This window comes from Leuciscus leuciscus (genome assembly GCF_965113295.1).
Source record: "Leuciscus leuciscus genome assembly, chromosome: 12".
NCBI classification, from domain to species: domain Eukaryota; kingdom Metazoa; phylum Chordata; class Actinopteri; order Cypriniformes; family Leuciscidae; genus Leuciscus; species Leuciscus leuciscus.
Genome location: NC_138736.1, coordinates 2647247 through 2668654, shown reverse-complemented (window position 1 = coordinate 2668654; position 21408 = coordinate 2647247). Strand labels below are relative to the sequence as shown.

At 37.2% G+C, this 21408-nt stretch overlaps 2 protein-coding genes across 2 annotated transcripts in view; one reads left to right on the top strand and one right to left on the bottom strand.

Annotated features, from left to right (window-relative positions):
- Window positions 1–10102, top strand: part of med30 (mediator complex subunit 30) — a 20863-nt gene extending 10761 nt beyond the window's left edge. Inside the window, exon 5 of the mRNA XM_082186034.1 lies at window positions 6251–10102. Within this exon, the coding sequence (XP_082042160.1) occupies window positions 6251–6346 (96 nt within the window). The 3' untranslated portion in view covers window positions 6347–10102. The remainder of the gene's footprint in view (window positions 1–6250) is intronic.
- Window positions 8008–21408, bottom strand: part of LOC309510892 (exostosin-1b) — a 115503-nt gene continuing 102102 nt past the window's right edge. Inside the window, exons 8-11 of the mRNA XM_082185869.1 lie at window positions 17897–17986; window positions 14581–14741; window positions 12673–12844; window positions 8008–11179 (exon numbers count right to left, since the gene is read on the bottom strand). Of these exons, the coding sequence (XP_082041995.1) occupies window positions 10994–11179; window positions 12673–12844; window positions 14581–14741; window positions 17897–17986 (609 nt within the window). The 3' untranslated portion in view covers window positions 8008–10993. The remainder of the gene's footprint in view (window positions 11180–12672; window positions 12845–14580; window positions 14742–17896; window positions 17987–21408) is intronic.

The window sequence follows — 21408 nt, the reverse complement described above, 5'->3', positions numbered from 1 at the left end:
GTTATGTATAACTTTGGGATCTCTGGGTGTCAGAACATGAAAGTTAAGGATTGTAAAGGATGTGTATAATATGGTCTTATTCCTCCATCTCTCTGTGCATTATGGAGTTCTTGGTCCCTCTGGAAAGTGTGTGAGGATCCTCAAACATCATGTAGTGTAGGGGACCTGAACTGAAGACTTTATAAGGCCGTCTTTCAGAGGCTTTGCTGTGTCTTGTCATCATGTCTGAAGGATTCTTGTTGAAGTTGTGCAGTCACTCATCATTTACTGCATTCTTGCCATCAGCAGTCTTCTCGTGTAACACACACACACACACACACACACACACACACACACACACACACACACACACACACACTTACACAGGGCCATCTGGCTTCAGCTTTGATCAGTATAAAGCGCTGATGAAGCGAGTTCAGTTTTTGGATGTTCAGCGCCGGCATTAATGCCAAAACACACTGTCCACATCATTTACTCTGCCGGAGACGACAGGCGAGAGTCAGTTCTAACTCTCAGAAAACTCTCTTTAGGGACATGCACCTAGTTTCATTCGCTCGTTCATTCTTTTCTTTTTTTTTATCATTTCATGTTATTTACATTTATTTATTTTTATTTATTTATTTTATTCTATTGTTTCATTATTTTATATTGTTTTATTTTTATTCTATTTTTATTTTTTTCATTATTTTATTTTAATATTTTATTATTTTTTTTCCATTATTTTATATTGTTTTATTTTTTATTCTATTTTTTTCATTATTTTATTTTAATAATTTTTTTATTCTATTTTTTCCCCCATTATTTTGTTATTTAATAAAAATTGTAATAAAAAAAGTCCCATTATTTTATTTTATATTATTTTTTATTCAATTTAACAGTCAGTCCTGACTCACTTTCATGACATGACCAAAGATTAAAAAAAATTAATAAAAAAAAACATTTAGTTTGTCACAATCACTGAAAGTGTTAGTCTTATCTGATAAGTTTCCATGTTTGATTAGAGATGTTGTGACGTCACCTGAGAATACTAGAATAACTGAAGCGATTCGAGAAACACGAAGGCGGATTATTAGCCAAAGTTTGCAGCTTTTATAATGAAGACCTGAAAAAGTGTTTCTTAACTGTTTTCTCTTTGAGTTCTCTAATAATAAACATGCATCTCAGTTCTCAGTCGCTCTCGTGTTCAGACCTCAGAGACTCAGCTGTGCTTCTCAGTTTTGGATGCTGTTGGAAAAAACACTCATTAGTCTTTATGAACTGGTGCAGTGGCTCTTACACACCGTCCAGCTGTCACTCAAACCTGTGTGAAACAGCACATTTCAGCAAACCTGAATTTGAATAAGTCGTCCACGTTTGATCAGAAACTCTTCCCTCACATTATCAGGGCGGATGCTTTGATCTGGATGAGGGAAGAATCCGCTGAAAGCAGACGGCATGTGTGCAACAGGTTTCTCTCTTCTGCAGAAGCTTGTGTTTATGACACACTATTGTTCATGATGGCACTGTTAGTTCTGGGATAGTTCACCCAAAAAGGAAAATGATGTTATTTACTCACCCTCATGTCGCTGGAACACAAAAGAAGACATTTTAAAGATTATTATTTTTTGTCCATAGAATGAAAATCAATAGAGTCCGATGTTTTTTTGGCCTCCATTGACTTTCATTGTAAATATTCTTTGCAATGACATGCGTAAATCTGTGTTATTTTTGTGATACTATTATAGTTTTTATTAATATTTCAATTATTTTTTGTTTTTAGATTTTTCATTTTCATTTTCATTTCAGTTATTTTTTGTCATTTTTATGTTTTTTTTTGTGTGTGAAAATATGTAAATTTTTTATATTTTATATTTCAGTTAACATTTATTTTATTTCAGTCCCTTTAACAGTCAGAAAACAAGTACATACTTTATAAAGCACTTCATATATAGAACTTTTTAGGGGTTTCCATTTTATGCATTCATTTCATTTCACCTTAATTGATTTTGTTTTAATTCATTTTTAATTTTAATGACATTTTATGAATTAAACAGCTCATGAACAGACTTTATCAGTAGAAAAAAAATGAAATGGCCCATTAAACATGGAAGTATTATGCAATACTTTAAGACATTTCTCCTTAAATAGAACCTTTTTGGCATAAAGTGTTCTTCCAAATTCAGTCCAGAACATAAAACATTTTTGAAGATATTTTTGTCTTTTTCAGTTTAGTTTTTTTGATAATTTTTTTGGTGTTAATTCCAGCTGCATAAGTTTAGGGACAGGTGTGTATTTTTTAATTATAATTTTACTATTTCACCCTCATTTCCTTTAATAAATCTACACAATAGTTCCTCTCAGCGCCTTTTGGACAAACACGTCCTCATTGAAACCCATTAAACCGGCAATATTTAATCCCAGGGCCATTTCACTATAACATTATGCAATCTTTGTTAATAGGCTCTCCTTCTGTTGGCAAGGCTTCAAAAATTAAACTTTATCTACCATTTTTTACCAGATGGAGCCATTTTCTCAGGTTTGGCCTATAAAACAAATACTCGCTATAAAATACTTTATTCCTTTTTTTCTGCTTCTGCATATTATAGAGCAAATTAGATGCTATAAATGTGTGGGTGTTTGGTATGGCTGTCAGTGTGTGGTTTGTACGTATGTAATAGAAAAAGTGTGTGTGTGTGTATGTGTGTGTGTGTGCAAATCCCAAATCCACCACTGTGTCCCAGTAAATCTGGTACTGCGCACTAACAAAATGTTACTTAAAGCTCATTTTTTGAGATATCAACCTCAAATTTGGAACATGACTTGTATAGAATCATGGCTTTGATTTTCTAGTGGGTTTAGGGTTCAACATGTTTCATAAAATATATATTTTATATAAAATAATTTTCATAAATCGTTTTCATAAACTTAAACCTCTATAACTTTTTTTTGGTATCACTTTTTAAACTTTTTTTACTTCAACAATAATCTGGCAAGGGTCTTCTTTAAAACGGGGCCGATCTTAAATCTGTGCTCCCAAGCTTTAAATGTTTGACACAGACATTTTTGTCCAGTTTGGACCCGAGTTCGTTTTTGTGACTGACACGCTGGCAGTGTATCCGAGAGCTCCTGATCTCAGTGAACATCTGTCCTGAGACTCGAGCTCGTGTCGTCGGGCGGATCAGTGTAATGCTCTGGCCTGGACCTGGACGAGCTCTCTCCTATCGAGACTCTCAGATCCGCTTTAAAGCGCCGTCTCCATTGTTTGCTGTGAGCAATTTACATCATCTGTAAAGCTCAGTGTGTTCTGTGTGTGTGTGTGTAAGGTTATAGATACTGTATCTAGACTATACATTACCATTAAAAAATATTGTATTAATACTTGTATTCTGCAATACCGAGGATGCATTAAATTGATTAAAAATGAGAGGAAAGATATTTATAAGTTTAGAAAATGTTTTTTTTTTCAAATAAATGCAGTTGTTTTGAACTTTCTATTCATCAAAGAATCCTGAGAAATAAAATGTATGATGGTTTCCACAAAAATATTACGCAGAACAACAGTTTTCAACACTGATAATAATCATAAATATTTCTTGATCATCAAAATCATCATATTAGAATAATTTGTGAAGGATCATGTGACACTGAAGACTGAAAATTCAGCTTTGATCACAGGAATAAATTACACTTTACTATATATTCACATAGAAAACAGATGATTTACACTGTAATTATATTTTACAATTTTGCTGTATTTTTTATACAATAAATGCAGCCTTAATGAGCATAAGGGAATCTTTAGTAGTGTATATGTTAAATTGAAAAGCTGTAATCTACCTTATTAAAGGTTGTTTGAAGAGACTTTTGTTACACAGTCAAGTTTTTTTTACATATATATTTATGGTTTGTATATTATATTTTTATTCAAATTCATGATTCTTAATTACTGTTTATCTAAATTTTTTTTTTCTTTAAAAATGTTATATAATATTTCTATAATTAAAGTGTATATTTTAGGTGCTGTGGCTGAAACTATATCCTTTTTTATCGAGTGAATTTGCAGTCCAATTAAACGTCCCTGCAGTATAAAAAAGAAAATATCTTTTAAATTCTGAGATACACATTTTGAAAAATAAATAAATATATGTATATATATATATATATATATGTGTAAAATAATTGTAATGATGTTGAGTATAGCATGTTGCACTGCTTGAAACACCATGTCAGCTCGTGTGATATATTAAATACATGTATTTAATATATATTATATTAAATACATTATATATCACTATATACCTATATATAATTGCCTCCAGAGCTTTCGGGATTGTTTGTGGGAAGGATTCAGGAAACCACGCTGGAATAATTCCTCCAGTTTTCATCAGGGTAACTCAACACAATCCCAGCTCTGGCTTCATGAATCTCAGGTATCAGCCGGTGCTCTATTGGATTGAGATCAGGGGACCGTGTTTCCACTAAAACAAGCTGAAGTCACGAGATATTCCCACAATAGAACGAGGTGGAGATGATGAATGCTTAGCGACATGCTGCATTGTCCCAGTGGAAGTGGGCTATTCATTTCAGACGTGTAGACTGCGGCTATATCGGGATCCGGACGGTCAGCAATAACACTCATTCTCCACTACAGCATCTAGAGCACTGCTTATGTTGAAGGGGGTAAAGTGTGCCGAGTAAACAGTTCCTGCGCTATTACACGACCAGGGACGGATGAAGCGCATTATTCTTCCCTGAAGCTTCAGAGATGCACAGCACTGTTAGAAAGAGAGTCAGCGAGTGACATTTCCCTCTTTAACAAGCTGTGTTTGGCCAGAGAATCTGTTGTGTTTCTGCTGTGTGTGTCCAGCTCAACTCTACACTCAAAGATCTTGTATCACCTTTCTGTCGGGTCGAAACACAGCCAAACGTCTCGACTTTATCGACTTGCTTTGCCTGTACAAACACAGTCTGTTTTGCTGCTTTATATTGCAAACGTGTATTTGTTATCAGGGTATTTTATCTTAATATCATCATGTAATCATAATAGTTTTACTGCTCTTTACTCTTCTAGTTATTTACATCTAATGAACCGAAGTCTCACTCATTCACTGATAAATCTCTCACTTGCACATTGCAAAATAAGTGGGATACGTTTGATTGATTTGACAACCAGTCTGATTCACGAGCAAATGACTCTTCTGAGTCTGTTCATTCAGTGAATCAGTTAAAGGGGTGGTATAATGCCCTTTTCACAAGATGTAAAATCAGTCTCTGATGTCCCCAGAGTGTGTGTGTGAAGTTTTAGCTCAAAATACCCCACAGATATTTTTATATAGCATGTTAAAGTCACTTTTTGTGTCTGTTCCTTTAAATGCAAATGAGCTGCTGCTCCCGGCACAGGGGGCGGAGCTTCAAGAGCTCATGTCCTTTTACCTCACACACACATGCTCTGAAAATTTCAAAAACTTTCAGCCTTTTATGTTCAAACCGGAGTCAGACAATGATGGAGAGACTCAAGAAGAAGAGACAACATGTAGAAGCAACAGGACATTTCTGAATGGTTAGTTGATGAATTTATGAAGCTTATGTGTAGTTATCTTCTAGTCACTGATTAGCATATTCTGTCATGATAATCTATAAATCGTGTTCAGGGGGCGGGGTTTATGTAAATTCTAGGGTTGGTGATGTCACTAACCCGGGAGGAAGCTCGTGTAGTCTCTACCAGCCGTTTGTTATAGTCCTTAAAAAGCGATTTCTTTAAAAGCAAATATCTCCCTTTGCTCTGAACTTTGAGCGTCGTAACTTTGCAGATGTTGTTTATGATCAAACAGCAACATTACACACTAACTAAAGCTAGAAAAGTCCAATCATAATCAACCTTTAAAAGACGCCTTTAAAAGACGTATGAACACTAGTTAGCGGTTTGAATCAGAGTAACGAATGCTTCACTGAATCATCTGAGTGGTTTCTGAATCAATATTCAGTCATTCTTTAGAGAAAAACAAAGACGATACGATCAAAATAATCCAAACACGGCGTGTGATTCTGTTCTCATCACATCTGTGTCTCGGGGAAAGCATCGTTCTGTTGCTGCAGGTTCTGGAGAACATCAGACTTTACTGACTAGATCTCTGCACACACAGATCACTACATATGATGAGACATAAACGAGTTAATGCTGTGTTTGGTCACGCTACACTGTGTGTTATTGAACAGAAACCGCTGTTCTGCAGATTCACTGAAGAAATGATTATTTCCTTTTTTATCACAGAAACTCAAGCAGAAGAACCAGCAGCTGAAGATGATCATGGACCAGCTCAGAAACCTCATCTGGGAGATCAACTCCATGCTGGCTGTCAGGAGCTGAAACACACACACACACACACACACACACACACACACACACACACACACACACACACACACACACACACACAGTGTTGTACATATGATGTGTTCAGGTCGTGTTATGTACGAGTTGGAAGTTGTGTTTACACACACACACGGTCAGGAGGTTCAGGTCTCTTTCATCAGAGTAAGATGGCGGTGAACCTTCTCTTCATCAACTACACAAACTACAGCAAGATTCTTAAACTTCTAGAATATGAAGAACAGAACGTGCATCAGGTGTGTTTAGCTTCTCATGCTTTAATTTATGAAGCCACTTTATCATTTACATATTACATTATTATATTAAAATGCAGGCAATTAGCTTATTCTGTAGTAAATAAAGCCTGACGATGTCGGAATGACACTCCCAAACTCGGAGAGAAAATCCAGAGTTTCCCACTCGGAAATACGATCTTCCCGACATGGCTTGAACGCACCAATGACCAGCGTTTGCTGTTCTCAGAGGCGAGGCACAGGATTGATAGAAGGAGAAACTCTGCTACATTCATAACACACTCCGCTTCGTCTGCCTCGGATTCAGTTTCCACCCTGATGAACATTAGGAGGTCTGAGCGCTCGGCTCATTCACTCACATGTGCTTCAAATGAACCTTTTACGCAAGTCTAGTCCTCATATTCTGCATGAGTGAGAGCTCCTATTTACTTTTAAACTGTATGTTTCTCAATCATAACTTGCAGAAAATATTGTGTGGAACATTGCATAGCCTATTAATGTGGCGTTAATATATCTACATAAAAACTGCACCAAACGCACGTGTCGACTGCCTCCTTTGTGTAGCGTATCCCATAAACCATCACACAAGTACAGTCTGATCTCTGATCTCAGCATTAGATATTAAAGCAGCCTCGGAAATCATAATCAATACTGCTGAATTCCATCATGAACGCTTCGATACACACAGTAAAAAGTGTTGACCTGAAATTATAACCTTGAGTTATTTCTAAATTAATATTCTCAGGTTGATTCCGCGATATTATGATTTGATTATGATAATAATAATATTATTTTCTTTCTACCAGTGTACCTCCACATTATTTCCACTCCCCTCTTTATGACTATTATTAACCAGAAATTAATATTCTCAGGTTGATTCAGCGATATTATGATTTGATTATGATAATGATTTTTTTTTATCTTTTATGATTTTTTGATGAGTCAAAAGTACGGTCTGATTTCAGTATTAGATATTAAAGCAGATTATGATAATGATTTTTTTTTTTATCTTTTATGATTTTTTTTTTGGGGGATAAGTCAAAAGTACGGTCTGATTTCAGTATTAGATATTAAAGCAGATTATGATAATTTTTTTTATCTTTTATGATTTTTTGATAAGTCAAAAGAACGGTCTGATTTCAGTATTAGATATTAAAGCAGCCTCAAAAATCACAATATGAGAATTTTTTTTTACAGTCAGTAGTGCTGAATTCCATCATGAACGGTTCGATACACACAGTAAAAAGTGTTGACCTGAAATTATAACCTTGAGTTATTTCTAAATTAATATTCTCAGGTTGATTCCGCGATATTATGATTTGATTATGATAATAATGATTATTTCCACATTATTTCCACTCGCCTCTTTATGACTATTATTCACCAGAAACACGAGTCACATCATTATAGCATCAAATATGACTTTATTCATTTTCTTATAAATCATTCATACAAAATTGGCATTCTGCAATTTCTTTATTACCTCTATAAAAAGTCATCTGTTAATTACTGGGATGACGGGTCAGGACAGGAGGGAGCAAAACAAAGAAATCTGAACAAAAATAACCCAAAACAAACCAGCATTTCCTCATAAATAGTCTAAAGTGGTCATGCAAGTCCGGTTAACAGCCTAACGTGAGCAACGCCGTCCAATCCTTATTAGTGTCGAACGCTCTCCGAAGGACCGGGGTCAGGGGTCGCAAACTCAGTTCACTGGAATCAAAAGGCACAATCAGGGAGAGATCGGTGACATTGTTGAGCATGAGTCCATATTGCTTATTGCTAATCACAGAACGTAAGGTTAAAGTTAGTATGCAGATTTACCAGACAGTGTGATCCTGACTAAACGATGCAGACAAACATTACTTCGCTAAAGCAACATAACACAGTTAATTGCATGAGTTTTAATTTGCCAAGATTCTTTGGTGATCTTGCGTGTGTGTGTGTAGTTTAGCAGCAGCATTCAACCGGCCGATTGCAAATGAATGGCTTTGTCACGTTAAGCTGGGTGATTAAAATAACACTGGCATCAACGCTGTGACACCTATCAGTGTGTGGACGAGCGGATCTCAAGCCCTGATGACACAGAGACGCACATGTCAATCAAAACCCATATAATCATGTAGATCCAGCTGTATATGTACAGCGATAAGTCACGCTTATGCATCAAACTGACGTTGATTCTGGGATATGGCATTATAACAATGACAATCATAGGTGGATCATTTGTTTTAAATTGGTTTTCTGAACTTAAAACTCAACCAGATGTGGGCCATTTGTGTTAAAACTAATCACGAATGCATCCGTTAAAGAGGGCAATGACACTAGAAGCTTTCAGGGACGTATTCATTCACATACTTGTATAACAAGATTCAAGCGAGCACCGAAACGCAAATGTCAAGATGGTCGAAACGCTTTAAAATGTCATTTTCAGGCCAACGATTAGGATTTTCATCCGGTTCGAAAATTTCTCAGGTTTTTAAATCACGATTCAATGTAAAACAAAACAAACAAAAAGCGTATTAAAAATACAACGCAAAACAACTCGGGTTCCTAAACAACATTCAGTGTCAGATATGCGTTTGAACGACGTAGTGGAGAAATATATCAGCGTCAACCGGATTCCTGATGATGCGTAATGCGAAGGGAAAGGAAAAGGCTTTGGCTCACAGCTGGCACACTTTAAATCCAGTCACCTTCACTAAAGGCCACTAAAGCTCAGCTCTCCTTCAAGTCATCAGACATTCAAGATCCTGCGACACACGCTCTCTCCGGAAGCAACACGCGTTCCCTCGATAGGAGGAAACCAGGAAGGATGCGTGTCACTTCGCAGGGGGGCGTAAATCAGCCGGCGTCCGCTTGTGGCTGAGCGAGATTTCCGAGGACGAGGAACCGTTGAACTTTGACGGACAGCTCATTTTTCACCGGGACAGGGAAGATAAAGGAGGCGAGAGACGTCTCACTTAAACTGCGGACCGAAGTCCTTACGATGCAAACCTGTCTGGGAAGTTTCTGCGGTGAACAGATGGTGTTGTGCACTGTAAGCTCTCGCCTTTGTTTCCACGCTCGTTTACTATGACCAACGTTTCTCCTCAAGTCTGGCTGGGAGGATTTGGGGGAATTCTAATTAATATTATAAAAAATGCATTTTAAGGTGGATTTGCATGAATTAATTAGATAGGGAGGGTTTGACAAGCCACTTAAGGAAACGCATTAGTCTTGGCACTGGTTTAAAAAAATTAAAAGCAATGAAATACTGCAGGGTTTGAGCGGTGGTTCTGCCGCTGATAACGGGGATCGGACCGCTTTATGCACACTTCTGCCTTCGTCAACTGCTTTGAATCGGATACACTGATCGATATGAAGACTTTATGAAAATTAAAAAGCCTCTACACTGCAAAAATAATAATAAAATGAATTCTTGTTAAGCATTTTTGTCTCGCTTTTCATTTAAAATATCGAAACGCTCTTAAATCAAGATCATTTATTTGAGAAGCAACATGAGATTTTAAAAGTTAAGACAAATCGTGAAAATGAAGTGAGTTTGTGCTTGAAACGAGAACAAATATCTGTCAGTACAGTCAGAAAAATAATCTTCATTCACAGGGAAAATTATGATTTTTCTGAGTCCAATCACAGATATTTGTTCTTGTTTTAAGCACAAACTAATTTCCCCCAAAAATGTTTTACTAATTATTTTAAGTCATGTTGCTTCTCGAGTAAATGCATCTTGATTTCACAGGGAAAATTTGATTTTTCTGACTCCATTCACAGATATTTTTTTTTTAAATTTGAAACAAATTTCTTGAAGCAACATGACATAAAATAACAAGTAAAAAAAAATCTCAATGAAGTGAGTTTGTGCTTAAAACAAGACAAATATCTGTCAGAGGAGTCAGAAAACTCTTTGTTTTCCCTGTGAATAAAGATTCTTCACACACAGATATTTGTTCTTATTTTAAGCACAAACTCAAAACATTTGTACTTGTTATTTTAAGTCATGTTGCTTCCCAAGTAAATGCATCTTGATTTAAGAACTTTTAGACATTTGTACTGTAAAGTGACTTTTTTTTGCAGTGCAACACCTCAAAAACGTGTCACTCGCACACAATCCTCCAAACCCTGGGAAAAGAAACGGATTGGGAGAAGATGTGTCCAGATGTGTCGTGGTTCAGAAGTGCTAACGTGATGATGCATCCCTCCTGTCATCGCTCGTGTGCTGGGAAAGATCAGTCCATCGACCCTGAAACCAAACCCTCCCCAAGAGTGAAAGCGTGTGTCAGGTGTGTGTGTCGTCCCGCAGTGTGTGCTGAAGGGGAAGCGGCCCCGTGGGCTCCTGGGAGTCTCTCGCGGCCCCCTGGTGAATGTCCATCGAGGGCCGCCAGTCGGGTCAGAGCCGCTCGATCTCCCTGTATTTCTTGCGGAGGATGGAGACCTGGTCCTTGAACAGAACCGGGTCCAGTCTCATTTGGGAGTGGACCAGAGGCATGCCGCCAAACCAGCTGGCGAACTTGTTCATGCAGGTCTGGCGCTGGGCGAAGTGGTCCGGGTCGGCCCAGCGTGAGGCTCGAGACGACTGAGGGGAACAGAGACACGACGTTAGATGCTTTTCACCAGATCATGTACACTGACGCTCAAAAGTTAGGGATCGGTACGATCTTTTATGTTTTTAAAAGAAGTTTCTTCTGCTCACCAAGGATGCATTAATTTGGTTAAAAATACTAAAGAAAACAGTAATATTGTGGACAATTTTAATGCATTTTAAAGTCAAATTTATTCCTGTGATCAAAGCTGAATTTTCAGCATCATTACTCCAGTCTTCAGTGTCACATGATCCTTCACAAATCATTCTAATATGATGATCTGATGATCAAAAAACATTTATGATTATTATCAATGTTGAAAACAGTTGTGTAATTTGTTTCCTCAGGATTCTCTGATGAATAGAAAGTTCAAAAGAACAGCAATTATTTAAAATAAAATCTTTTGTAACATTATAAATGTCTTTGTTGTAACTTTTGATCAATTTAATTCATCCTTGATGAATAAAAATATTGATTTATTTTATTTAACAACATTAAAAATCTTACCGATCCAAAACTTTTGACTGGTAGTGTAGTTTATTAATCTACTAGTGGTGTAACCGTACACTATATATGATGATGATAATGATGGTTTGGCACTTTTGGATGCAAAACATGTCAACAATATATTTTACAATAAAGTTAGAATTAATGCTCTCCCATTCTATTAGTTTTACTATATCGGAATAGGATGAAACTTCGGGATAGGTTTTGGCACTTGTTGTAAAAACACACACACACAAAAAAAAATCACGAAAAGGTTAAATGGTCCTGAAAAAAAGTCGCACATATATTGTTCACGGTCAAAAATGAGGAAATGAATGGGAGACAAATTTCACATTCTTACTGAAAGCTCATTTTTGGAGAAATCAACCTCAAATTTGGAACACAACTTATTTATATTAAAACTGTGAGAAAATCAAAGTCATAAAAGTAAAAGTGTTTATGTATTTCAAAAAAAAAAAAAAAAAAAAAAAAATTCATAGCAATAAATGTAAAATTTTATAACTTTTTTCAAGTTTAAGTTTTTTTTTTAATTAAATTTTCAGGTCTATGCTCAAAAAGTGAATAAATGGATTATAACTGCTGGATAAATATAATTTAATACCATCAAAATCCCCAAAAATACAAAATATTAAATAAAAAACATTATCGAATTAAATATATATTACAATCATTTCATTGAAAAAAAAAAAGTGGTAATTTTTGACCGACACGCAAACAGCTTCTTCTTACTCATCCAGCATCGGCTCACTCACTCGCTCACTCTGTGTTATTCAGTATTTTTCAAAGTATATGTTATAAACAATATTGTCCATTCTAGAGGAGAAACACTGAGTTGCTCACAGAGAAGTTCTTCACATTTTGTTAAAAAAGTGTTCGTTTGGAACACACACACACACACACACACACACACACACACACACACACACACACACACACACACACAGAACCAGAAGACGTCTAGCGTCACCCCCCCGCTCACCTGACCCATCATGGTCTCCTTGTACTGCTTCTTCTGAGTGACCTTGATGGGCGGCAGCTTGGAGACGGCGGACACGAGGAAGTTCATGAGGAGATCCTCACAGTTGGCCAGCTGGTCCACCATGCTCTTCAGGCTCGTGGGCAGGAGGTGCGTGTACAGGAAGTGGTAATATCTGGAAGATAGTAGGAATATATAATATTATAAATATATATATATAATATAATGGACATCGTCAAGGACAGGAGGAGACAACCACATCATTGTGCATGCAAAAGCTCAATAGGACAATGAACACAATTTGTTGAGCTGGATAATAGATATTGATTTTTCATTTAACTGCAGAAATCCCAATATCAGACTTTTAATCAATGGATATTTAATCAATATTTGTAATGCCCTCTGTAATACTAAAGTGTTCTTGCAACAGGTTTCTAGCCAAATCATGTTTGTCATCATATTCACATTATTCTTCATGGGTGGTGGCAGGCAGTGTGCTAAAACTATTTCAATGTTTCTGTGAACTGAAATAAAGCTGAAATAAAATAAAATACTTTTAAATTAAAAATGAAAAACGAAAATCTGAAATGATACCTTGGCAAAAAACTGAAATAATTTTAAGTTGACGCACACAATTATTAACTGGAAATAAATCAAAAACTAAAATAAAAACTAAACCTGAATAGAAATATAAAAATACTAATAATGAAAAAAAAAGAAAAGGCAAAAGCACATAATTAAATGACTACAAATTAAACTGAAATTAACATGAAATCTAACAAATCTAAAAATAAAAACTAATTAAAAATATTAATAAAACTAAAACAACACTGCTTTGCAACAATAGAAATTTGCACTTTTTAAAATTAATTTATTGTATTTATTAAACATGCATAATTATATTGCTAAGAAAATAATAATAAGAAGGAAATCATTTAATACATATTTTGTTCTATTTGAACTACTTCCTGTACTTCACCTTTGTAAAGATCATGCATATATTTTGTACTTAAATTGTTTGAAAGACAGTAACATCACAGATACATTTTTTTTTTTTTTTATAATTCTATTTGAAATAAAATAAAAATGTATCTGTGATGATACTGTCTTTCATTTCAGACATAAGCAGCTGTCACCAGCATTATTAAATTAAATGTCATTAAGCTTTTACTGGATTTATCAAACTTTTTAAACGCACAGCCAAAAGGTGTGTTAATTTGACACATTTCTACCTCGTTTGCCTAACGAACTAGTAACTGAATCAAATCGGAACTGAATTGAAACCTTGTAACTCAAATTGAGAAGTTGTTGCACACACACTCTCAGACGCCACGCTTAAACAACAGTGTTACAGCGATTTAGAAACCAGGAAAACTACTATTCAAGAGATCAGGGGCGGTTTTAGAGAGAAGTCTCTCATTTATTTGATCAAAAATACTGTAAAAATTCTGAAATATTATTCCGATGTAAATCAGCAGTTTTCTATGTGAATATATAGTAAAGTGTAATTTATTCCTGTGATCAAAGCTAAATTTTCAGCATCATTACTCCAGTCTTCAGTGTCACATGATCCTTCACAAATCACTCTAATATGATGACTTGATGCTCAACAAACATTTATGATTATTATCAATGTAGAAAACGGTTCATATTTTTATGGAAAATAGTGATGCATTTTATTTTTCAGGATACTTAGATGAATAGAATGTTGAAAAGAGCAGCATTTATCAGGTTTAACTGTAACTTTTGATGAATTGAATGCATCTTTGCGGAATAAAAGTCTTATTTTCAGCCAAACTCTTGAATGGTTGATGTTTCGGCAGCAGAAACTGTGTCAATCAACTCATTTGCACATAACAGTCCTGAAGCTGGAGGCGCTGGCCTCATTTCTCCTGTTTCTACACACAGTACCTGTGGTAAATGGCAGCTCCGGTGAGAACCATGGAATAATCATTGGTCCATTTGGAGGTGTAACCCCAGCGCTCCTTATTATTGTCCCAGAAATGACTTCGGGCCGGATATCCCACAATCCTCTCTGGGAAACTCTGCCACACCGTGAAGGCGAAGTCCACCTGCAAGACAACGTCGAGCTCGAGTTAGAAGCCGCTCGCCAAACCAGCGCTATAAAGATATTCAGAGTTAACCCTCACACCGTGTCCTAACTACACTCGACACGTGATAAAAGCCTCTTCTCCATGTTAATCAGAGTGTTTGTCCTATCCAGCCGCGACACGACACGATTCTGTTTTAGAAACGGTTTCTATTTTTCTGCAACGTCGCGCTGGAACAACAAACACAAAGTGTGGCGATGATAATCTCAGGTGCTGTTTATGTGCTTTATTTAATGTTAAAAGCGTGTCATGTGACTCTGAATATCATTTAGTGCTCCAGCTTTGTGGCTGTAAAAGCAACAATGGATAATTCACCTCAGATCTTGAAATTAAACAAATGGAAACAAGAACATTCAAACTGTGAACAAACAAGTGTATTCTTTGACAAAGATTGTTTTAGTAACTCAGGCTATGTATTTTTAATAATGTTTAAATGGATAAGTAGCAACATATTCACAAATATTACACCATTTTCTTGCGAGTGCCGTCAAGATTACTCTCTGTTTCTGTGCAGTCGCCGCGAGACTCCGCCCACACGCTGTTCTGATTGGCTGACTCCGCCCACACGCTGTTCTGATTGTCTGACTCCACCCACACACTGTTCTGATTGTCTGACTCCGCCCACACGCTGTTCTGATTGGCTGACTCCGCCCACACGCTGTTCTGATTGTCTGACTCCACCCACACACTGTTCTGATTGTCTGACTCCGCCCACACGCTGTTCTGATTGTCTGATTCCGCCCACACGCTGTTCTGATTGGCTGTGGGTTTTGATTGATTTTGACTCATCTCGCAGTCGCGTATAGTGTGGACAGACACATTATTTGTCACTGGAATCTTATCGCATTGTGTCTGGTTAGGACACGGTGTCATCCTTTGCTTGGGTCATTTTTGACCTGGATTTATTTAATTTTTTCGTTAGCCTCATAGCATAATTGCCTAAGTCATGTAAGTAAAATATGACTTAGGCAATTATGCTATGAGGCTAACGTTTTTATAGTTGAGTGTTCATCAGAGGGGTACAAGACCCCTAAGACTTTTGTCGCACTTGAACCACGAATACACACACAAAAAAAAATAGTTTTAGATGGATTCGAGGAGTTTTGTGGTTGAAATTTAAAAAAGTAACAAATCCTTCACTCACGGGTCAATCTGACCCCCATAGGAATGAATGGAATGCGAGGAATGCTTCAGTAAACATAGCAAAATCTAAAAATGCTCAGAATTCAAACTAAAAATGCTAAAACTTTACCAAAAAATTATTTTTTATAATGTCTACATGTGTATCTGAATGCATACTGAAGTGAACTGACTTTAGGACCCAGCGGAACAGCTCATTTGCTCCATATAGAGCTATAACCAGTGGCAAGAGTCATGAAATATCATAATATATATAAAAAAAAATGATATTTTGAGTTGAATTAAAAGGGTTATGCATGAAATTGTGAGTCATTTTGAATTTAAGTTGAAATGTGAGTAATGTGCTTAAATTACTAAATTACTATTTATTTATAATTTAATGATTAAATCAAGTAATTTAAAGGTAAATAAAATAAAAAATAACAAAAAAAAATCTCCAAACATTTGCATTAAAAATAGAACAAATATGATCAAAATCAAATAAATAAGCTTTCTGAAAAAAAAAAAGTATAATTTCAGGGATTCTGGACCTGCGAGGGAAGGATTTGTTCCAGGACGCAAAGGGAAGGAATGAATAAAGAATGAAAGCTTTCTCATGACAAAAGCCAGACACAGAGATCCACGCTTTCAAAGCTGAGGCTGAGAAGATGCCCTCCTTTTCCTGAGATCAAAGCATTTAAACACACAATTACTGAAACACATCAATAGTGTGAGCGGCGGATCTGAAGTCAGCAGAACTGAAACACACACACACTGAGATTATACAGCGTAACTCCACCGGCAGGACATGTGCGGCTCCTGCTATATAAACAGGGATGAAGAGAGAGAGAGAGAGAGAGAGTAACTGGAGTTTTCCTGCAGTGTGCTCGAGATAACGCATGATTACAGGAGGACAGGTTTAGGCGCTGGACTTCAGCTGACTCTGATTAGGAACGGACAGAACAAAGCGGAGAAGAGGAGGAACGAGGGATGAAGAGGTCGAGCTGAGATGATTATGGGTGGAGAAGTGTAGTGGTCTCCAGATCTGAAAGGTTGTGTGTTTAATCCCAGAACAGAGATAAGAAGGTTCTGATCCGACATCTACACTAGTGTTCACTGTAAGAGATGCTGATTTAATCCAGAGAACCGGAGCGTTTCCCATCTCTGATCGCTTCATTACACATCTGTACTGATCAAACCTTTATATGTAAATGACCTCTGTTATGATTGGCTATATCAACTGATGCGTGAGATTAATAATAGTAAACAATATAAACAAATACATGTATTTTTGTAGGGTCAAACTTAATTTTTATCAATGTATACAGTATAGATATTGATGCATTATACACACACACACACTCTCTCTTTCTTACACACACACACACACACACACACACACACACACACACACACACACACACTCCCCCCCTCTCTCTCTCTCTCTCTCAAACACACACTCTCTCACACAGTATATATTGATGATAATTAAGTTCAACCATACAAAAATTTTTATTGACTTCACTTTTTTTTTAACCAACCATCTGGGTTTAATTTATTAAAAATAAAATAAAAACAACAGCCACATTTTTTTTTTTTTTTTTTGAATAAAAAAGGGGCTCAAGCTGCTGAGTTTCAGTCACCTTAAATAAATAAATTCATAAATAAATGTTTATAGATGTTAATCAGCTCTGATGTTTCCAAAATATATAAATATATATATATATATATATATTTTAACAATATAATTAACTAATAGAGATGCATTAAATGTGTCACTAAATCGCACACAATAACTTTGACAGTCCTGACATAAACCATCGCGGACCTCGTGCCGAAGACACCAAAAAATGGCAACAATGAAGACGACATTCACACCATTAATAGAAAGAGAAAATAAAAAAAGAAACTTTCCATCAGCAGAAATAAAGACAAGTGACAAGAGGTGTGTGTGTGTGTGTGTGTGTGTGTGTGTGTGTGTGTGTGTGTGTGTGTACCTCAGTGGTGGACAACACCGTGTCCTCGTCCAGACTGAACACTGCGTCACTGATGATGCTGTCGTACGGCTGGAACCGGCTGCTCATGACCTGCAGAAAACACACACACACACACACACACACACACACACACACACACACACACACACACACACACACACACACACACACACACACATCAGATCTATGATACCGTCTTAAAGCCTGTTCACACCGAGAACCAGAACTACAGTCAACCCAAACATTATTCACACAAAAGATATCATTTTGTTTACTAGTGTGATCAGGACACTATAGTTCATTTATGTAAGTGAGGAGAGCAAGATAAAGTAAACTCTGACACATTATACCCAAATATTCTTCATTCAGTGACTACCAGTGAAATATATAAACATTTGGGAGCAAAAATGATTGGGACACTTTGAGCTGATCATGTTTAGCTGAAGTGTTTTGTCTTTAATTGCTAATGCTCTTTTTACACACAGACTGAACAAAATGAAGCATTGCTTGGTGATTGGTTGAGCTAAACTGGTATTATCTAATTGTGTAGTTAAATTTAACAGCTGACAGATATTCAACATAATTCATGTGTGAGACAGTCTAACAGAAGGACGGACAAAACCAGTCAAATATCAACTGAGTTCTGCTCATATTTTATCACCATTTTCTAAACTATAGCGAATAATCTGTGATAATGTGAGAAATGTTGAAGGTGTCTGAATAAATGTTGTTTTGACTGTATAACTATAACCATAACTATATCAGCGTCTCACCAGCAGATATCGCTCTGTTTATTAGAAGCGCTGCAGTTTCGTCGTCTGTCACTTTAAATGCTCGAGCTCTTGGATTCTGATTGGCTGACAATGTTTTTAATCACTCATTCAAGTGTGAGCTGCTACTCTTTTACATTTACAATGGTTTTTAGTAATATATCTTGGTGTAAACGGGCCTTTAAAGAGGGGAAATGCACATCTTTATGTTTCTTAAGTCCAAATATTTGGTTATTGTGTGTGTGTGTGTGTGTGTGTGTGTGTGGTTGATCACTAATAAGAGGAGGAACTTTACAATATAAGACTTACAATAAGCAGACCACATGCATACAGTCCTGTCACAGACGCACACAACAACAGGCCACACACACACACACACACACACACACACACACACACACACACACACACACACACACACACACACACACACACAAACACTTTATTTCAACTTTTGTCAAAACACACACAGACGAATCGAGCCTCAACGGCACAAAATGTCAAAACAGTGTCGGAGTCATAATGCACCGAAAGAGGACTGGGTTAAAGCACAAGCAAACTGGAAATAACACACACACACACACACACACACACACACACACACACACGGCAGTGCTGCAGGAAACTCCACATGCTATCTGCACTTCTAGAAAGCCAGCGTCACTACATAAAGGTGAAAGATGAGGAAGACTCGATTAAATCTAACACAGGAAATCTCACATCTCAAACACACAGACGGCAGAGAGAGAGAGAGAGAGAGAGAGAGAGAGAGGGGGAGAGGGAGAGGGAGAGAGAAAGAGAGGGAGAGGGAGAGAGAGAGAGAGAGAGAGAGAGAGAGGGAGAGGGAAAGAGAAAGAGAGAGGGAGACAGAGAGAGAGGGAGAGACAGGGGGAGAGAGAGAGAGAGAGAGAGAGAGAGAGAGAGAGAGAGGGAGAGGGAAAGAGAAAGAGAGAGGGAGACAGAGAGAGAGGGAGAGGGGGAGAGGGAGAGACAGAGGGAGAGGGAGAGGGAGAGAGAGAGAGAGAGAGAGAGAGAGAGAGAGAGAGAGAGAGAGAGAGAGAGAGAGAGAGAGAGAGAGAAAGAGAGAGGGAGACAGAGAGAGAGGGAGAGGGGGAGAGACAGAGGGAGAGGGAAAGAGAAAGAGAGAGGGAGAGGGGGAGAGACAGAGAGAGAGGGAAAGAGAAAGAGAGAGGGAGACAGAGAGAGAGGGAGAGGGGGAGAGACAGAGGGAGAGGGAGAGAGAGAGAGAGAGAGAGAGAGAGAGAGAGAAGAGAGAGAGAGAGAGAGAGAGAGAGATTGAATAGTGTTTACAGTCACCAAGAAATCCAAATGGAATTTTATTTTTATTTTTTATGGAATATTGCAGTATTTATTATAAATTAATTATCCATGCACATCATTTTTTAATTCACGTTCCTGGTAATCTTGAATCAGAATAACTTCCCCTCATCTCGTCTCTTCTCTGATGACGAGGGGCGGGGCAACCTGTCAATCACGTGAGATCAGCCAATAGCACACCACAAACCATCCACTCAATTCCCCACGGACACAATCAAGCCCCGCCCACATTTGTTCTCGTTCCAGAAGTGTTTCACTCGGATAGACTACAGAAAAGACCATCACAACTTCTGTTTCATGCCAACTTTAAAGGAAACCTGTTTGGAAACGATCATTTGCTGACTCTAATAAATTCAGTTTGGTGCAAAACTGTAGAATACACACACATTTCTGCAATGGAAAATATTCAGCTGAAACAGCAACAAAAATAAAAGAAATAAATAATAATTCTATTTTGTGTATAAAAGGTAAAGGTGTGTTTCACTGTGAACCAAAATTATGCTAAAGTATGTAAAGTTTGTTTGGCTGAAATATTTCATTACTTCATTAGTAGACTTGTAGACTTCATTACAACTAGTGTAATCTATCATCTGAGACAGCAGCGTATAATTACATACGGAAAGTATTCAGACCCCCTTAAATGTTTCACTCTTTGTTATATTGCAGCCATTTGCTAAAATGATTTAAGTTCATTTTTTTCCTCATTATTGTACACACAGCACCGCATATTGACAGAAAAACACAGAATTGTTGACATTTTTGCACATTTATTAAAAAAGAAAAACTGAAATATCACATGGTCCTAAGTATTCAGACCCTTTGCTGTGACACTCATATATTTAACTCAGGTGCTGTCCATTTCTTCTGATCATCCTTGAGATGGTTCTACACCTTCATTTGAGTCCAGCTGTGTTTGATTATACTGATTGGACTTGATTAGGAAAGCCACACACCTGTCTATATAAGACCTTACAGCTCACAGTGCATGTCAGAGCAAATGAGAATCATGAGGTCAAAAGAACTGCCTGAAGATCTCAGAGACAGAATTGTGGCAAGGCACAGATCTGGCCAAGGTTACAAAAAAAATTCTGCTGCACTTAAGGTTCCTAAGAGCACAGTGGCCTCCATAATCCTTAAATGGAAGACGTTTGGGACGACCAGAACCCTTCCTAGAGCTGGCCGTCCGGCCTAACTGAGCTATCGGGGGAGAAGAGCCTTGGTGAGAGAGGTAAAGAAGAACCCAAAGATCACTGTGGCTGAGCTCCAGAGATGCAGTCGGGAGATGGGAGAAAGTTGTAGTAAGTCAACCATCACTGCAGCCATCCACCAGTCGGGGCTTTATGGCAGAGTGGCCCGATGGAAGCCTCTCCTCAGTGTAAGACACATGAAAGCACACCTGAAGGA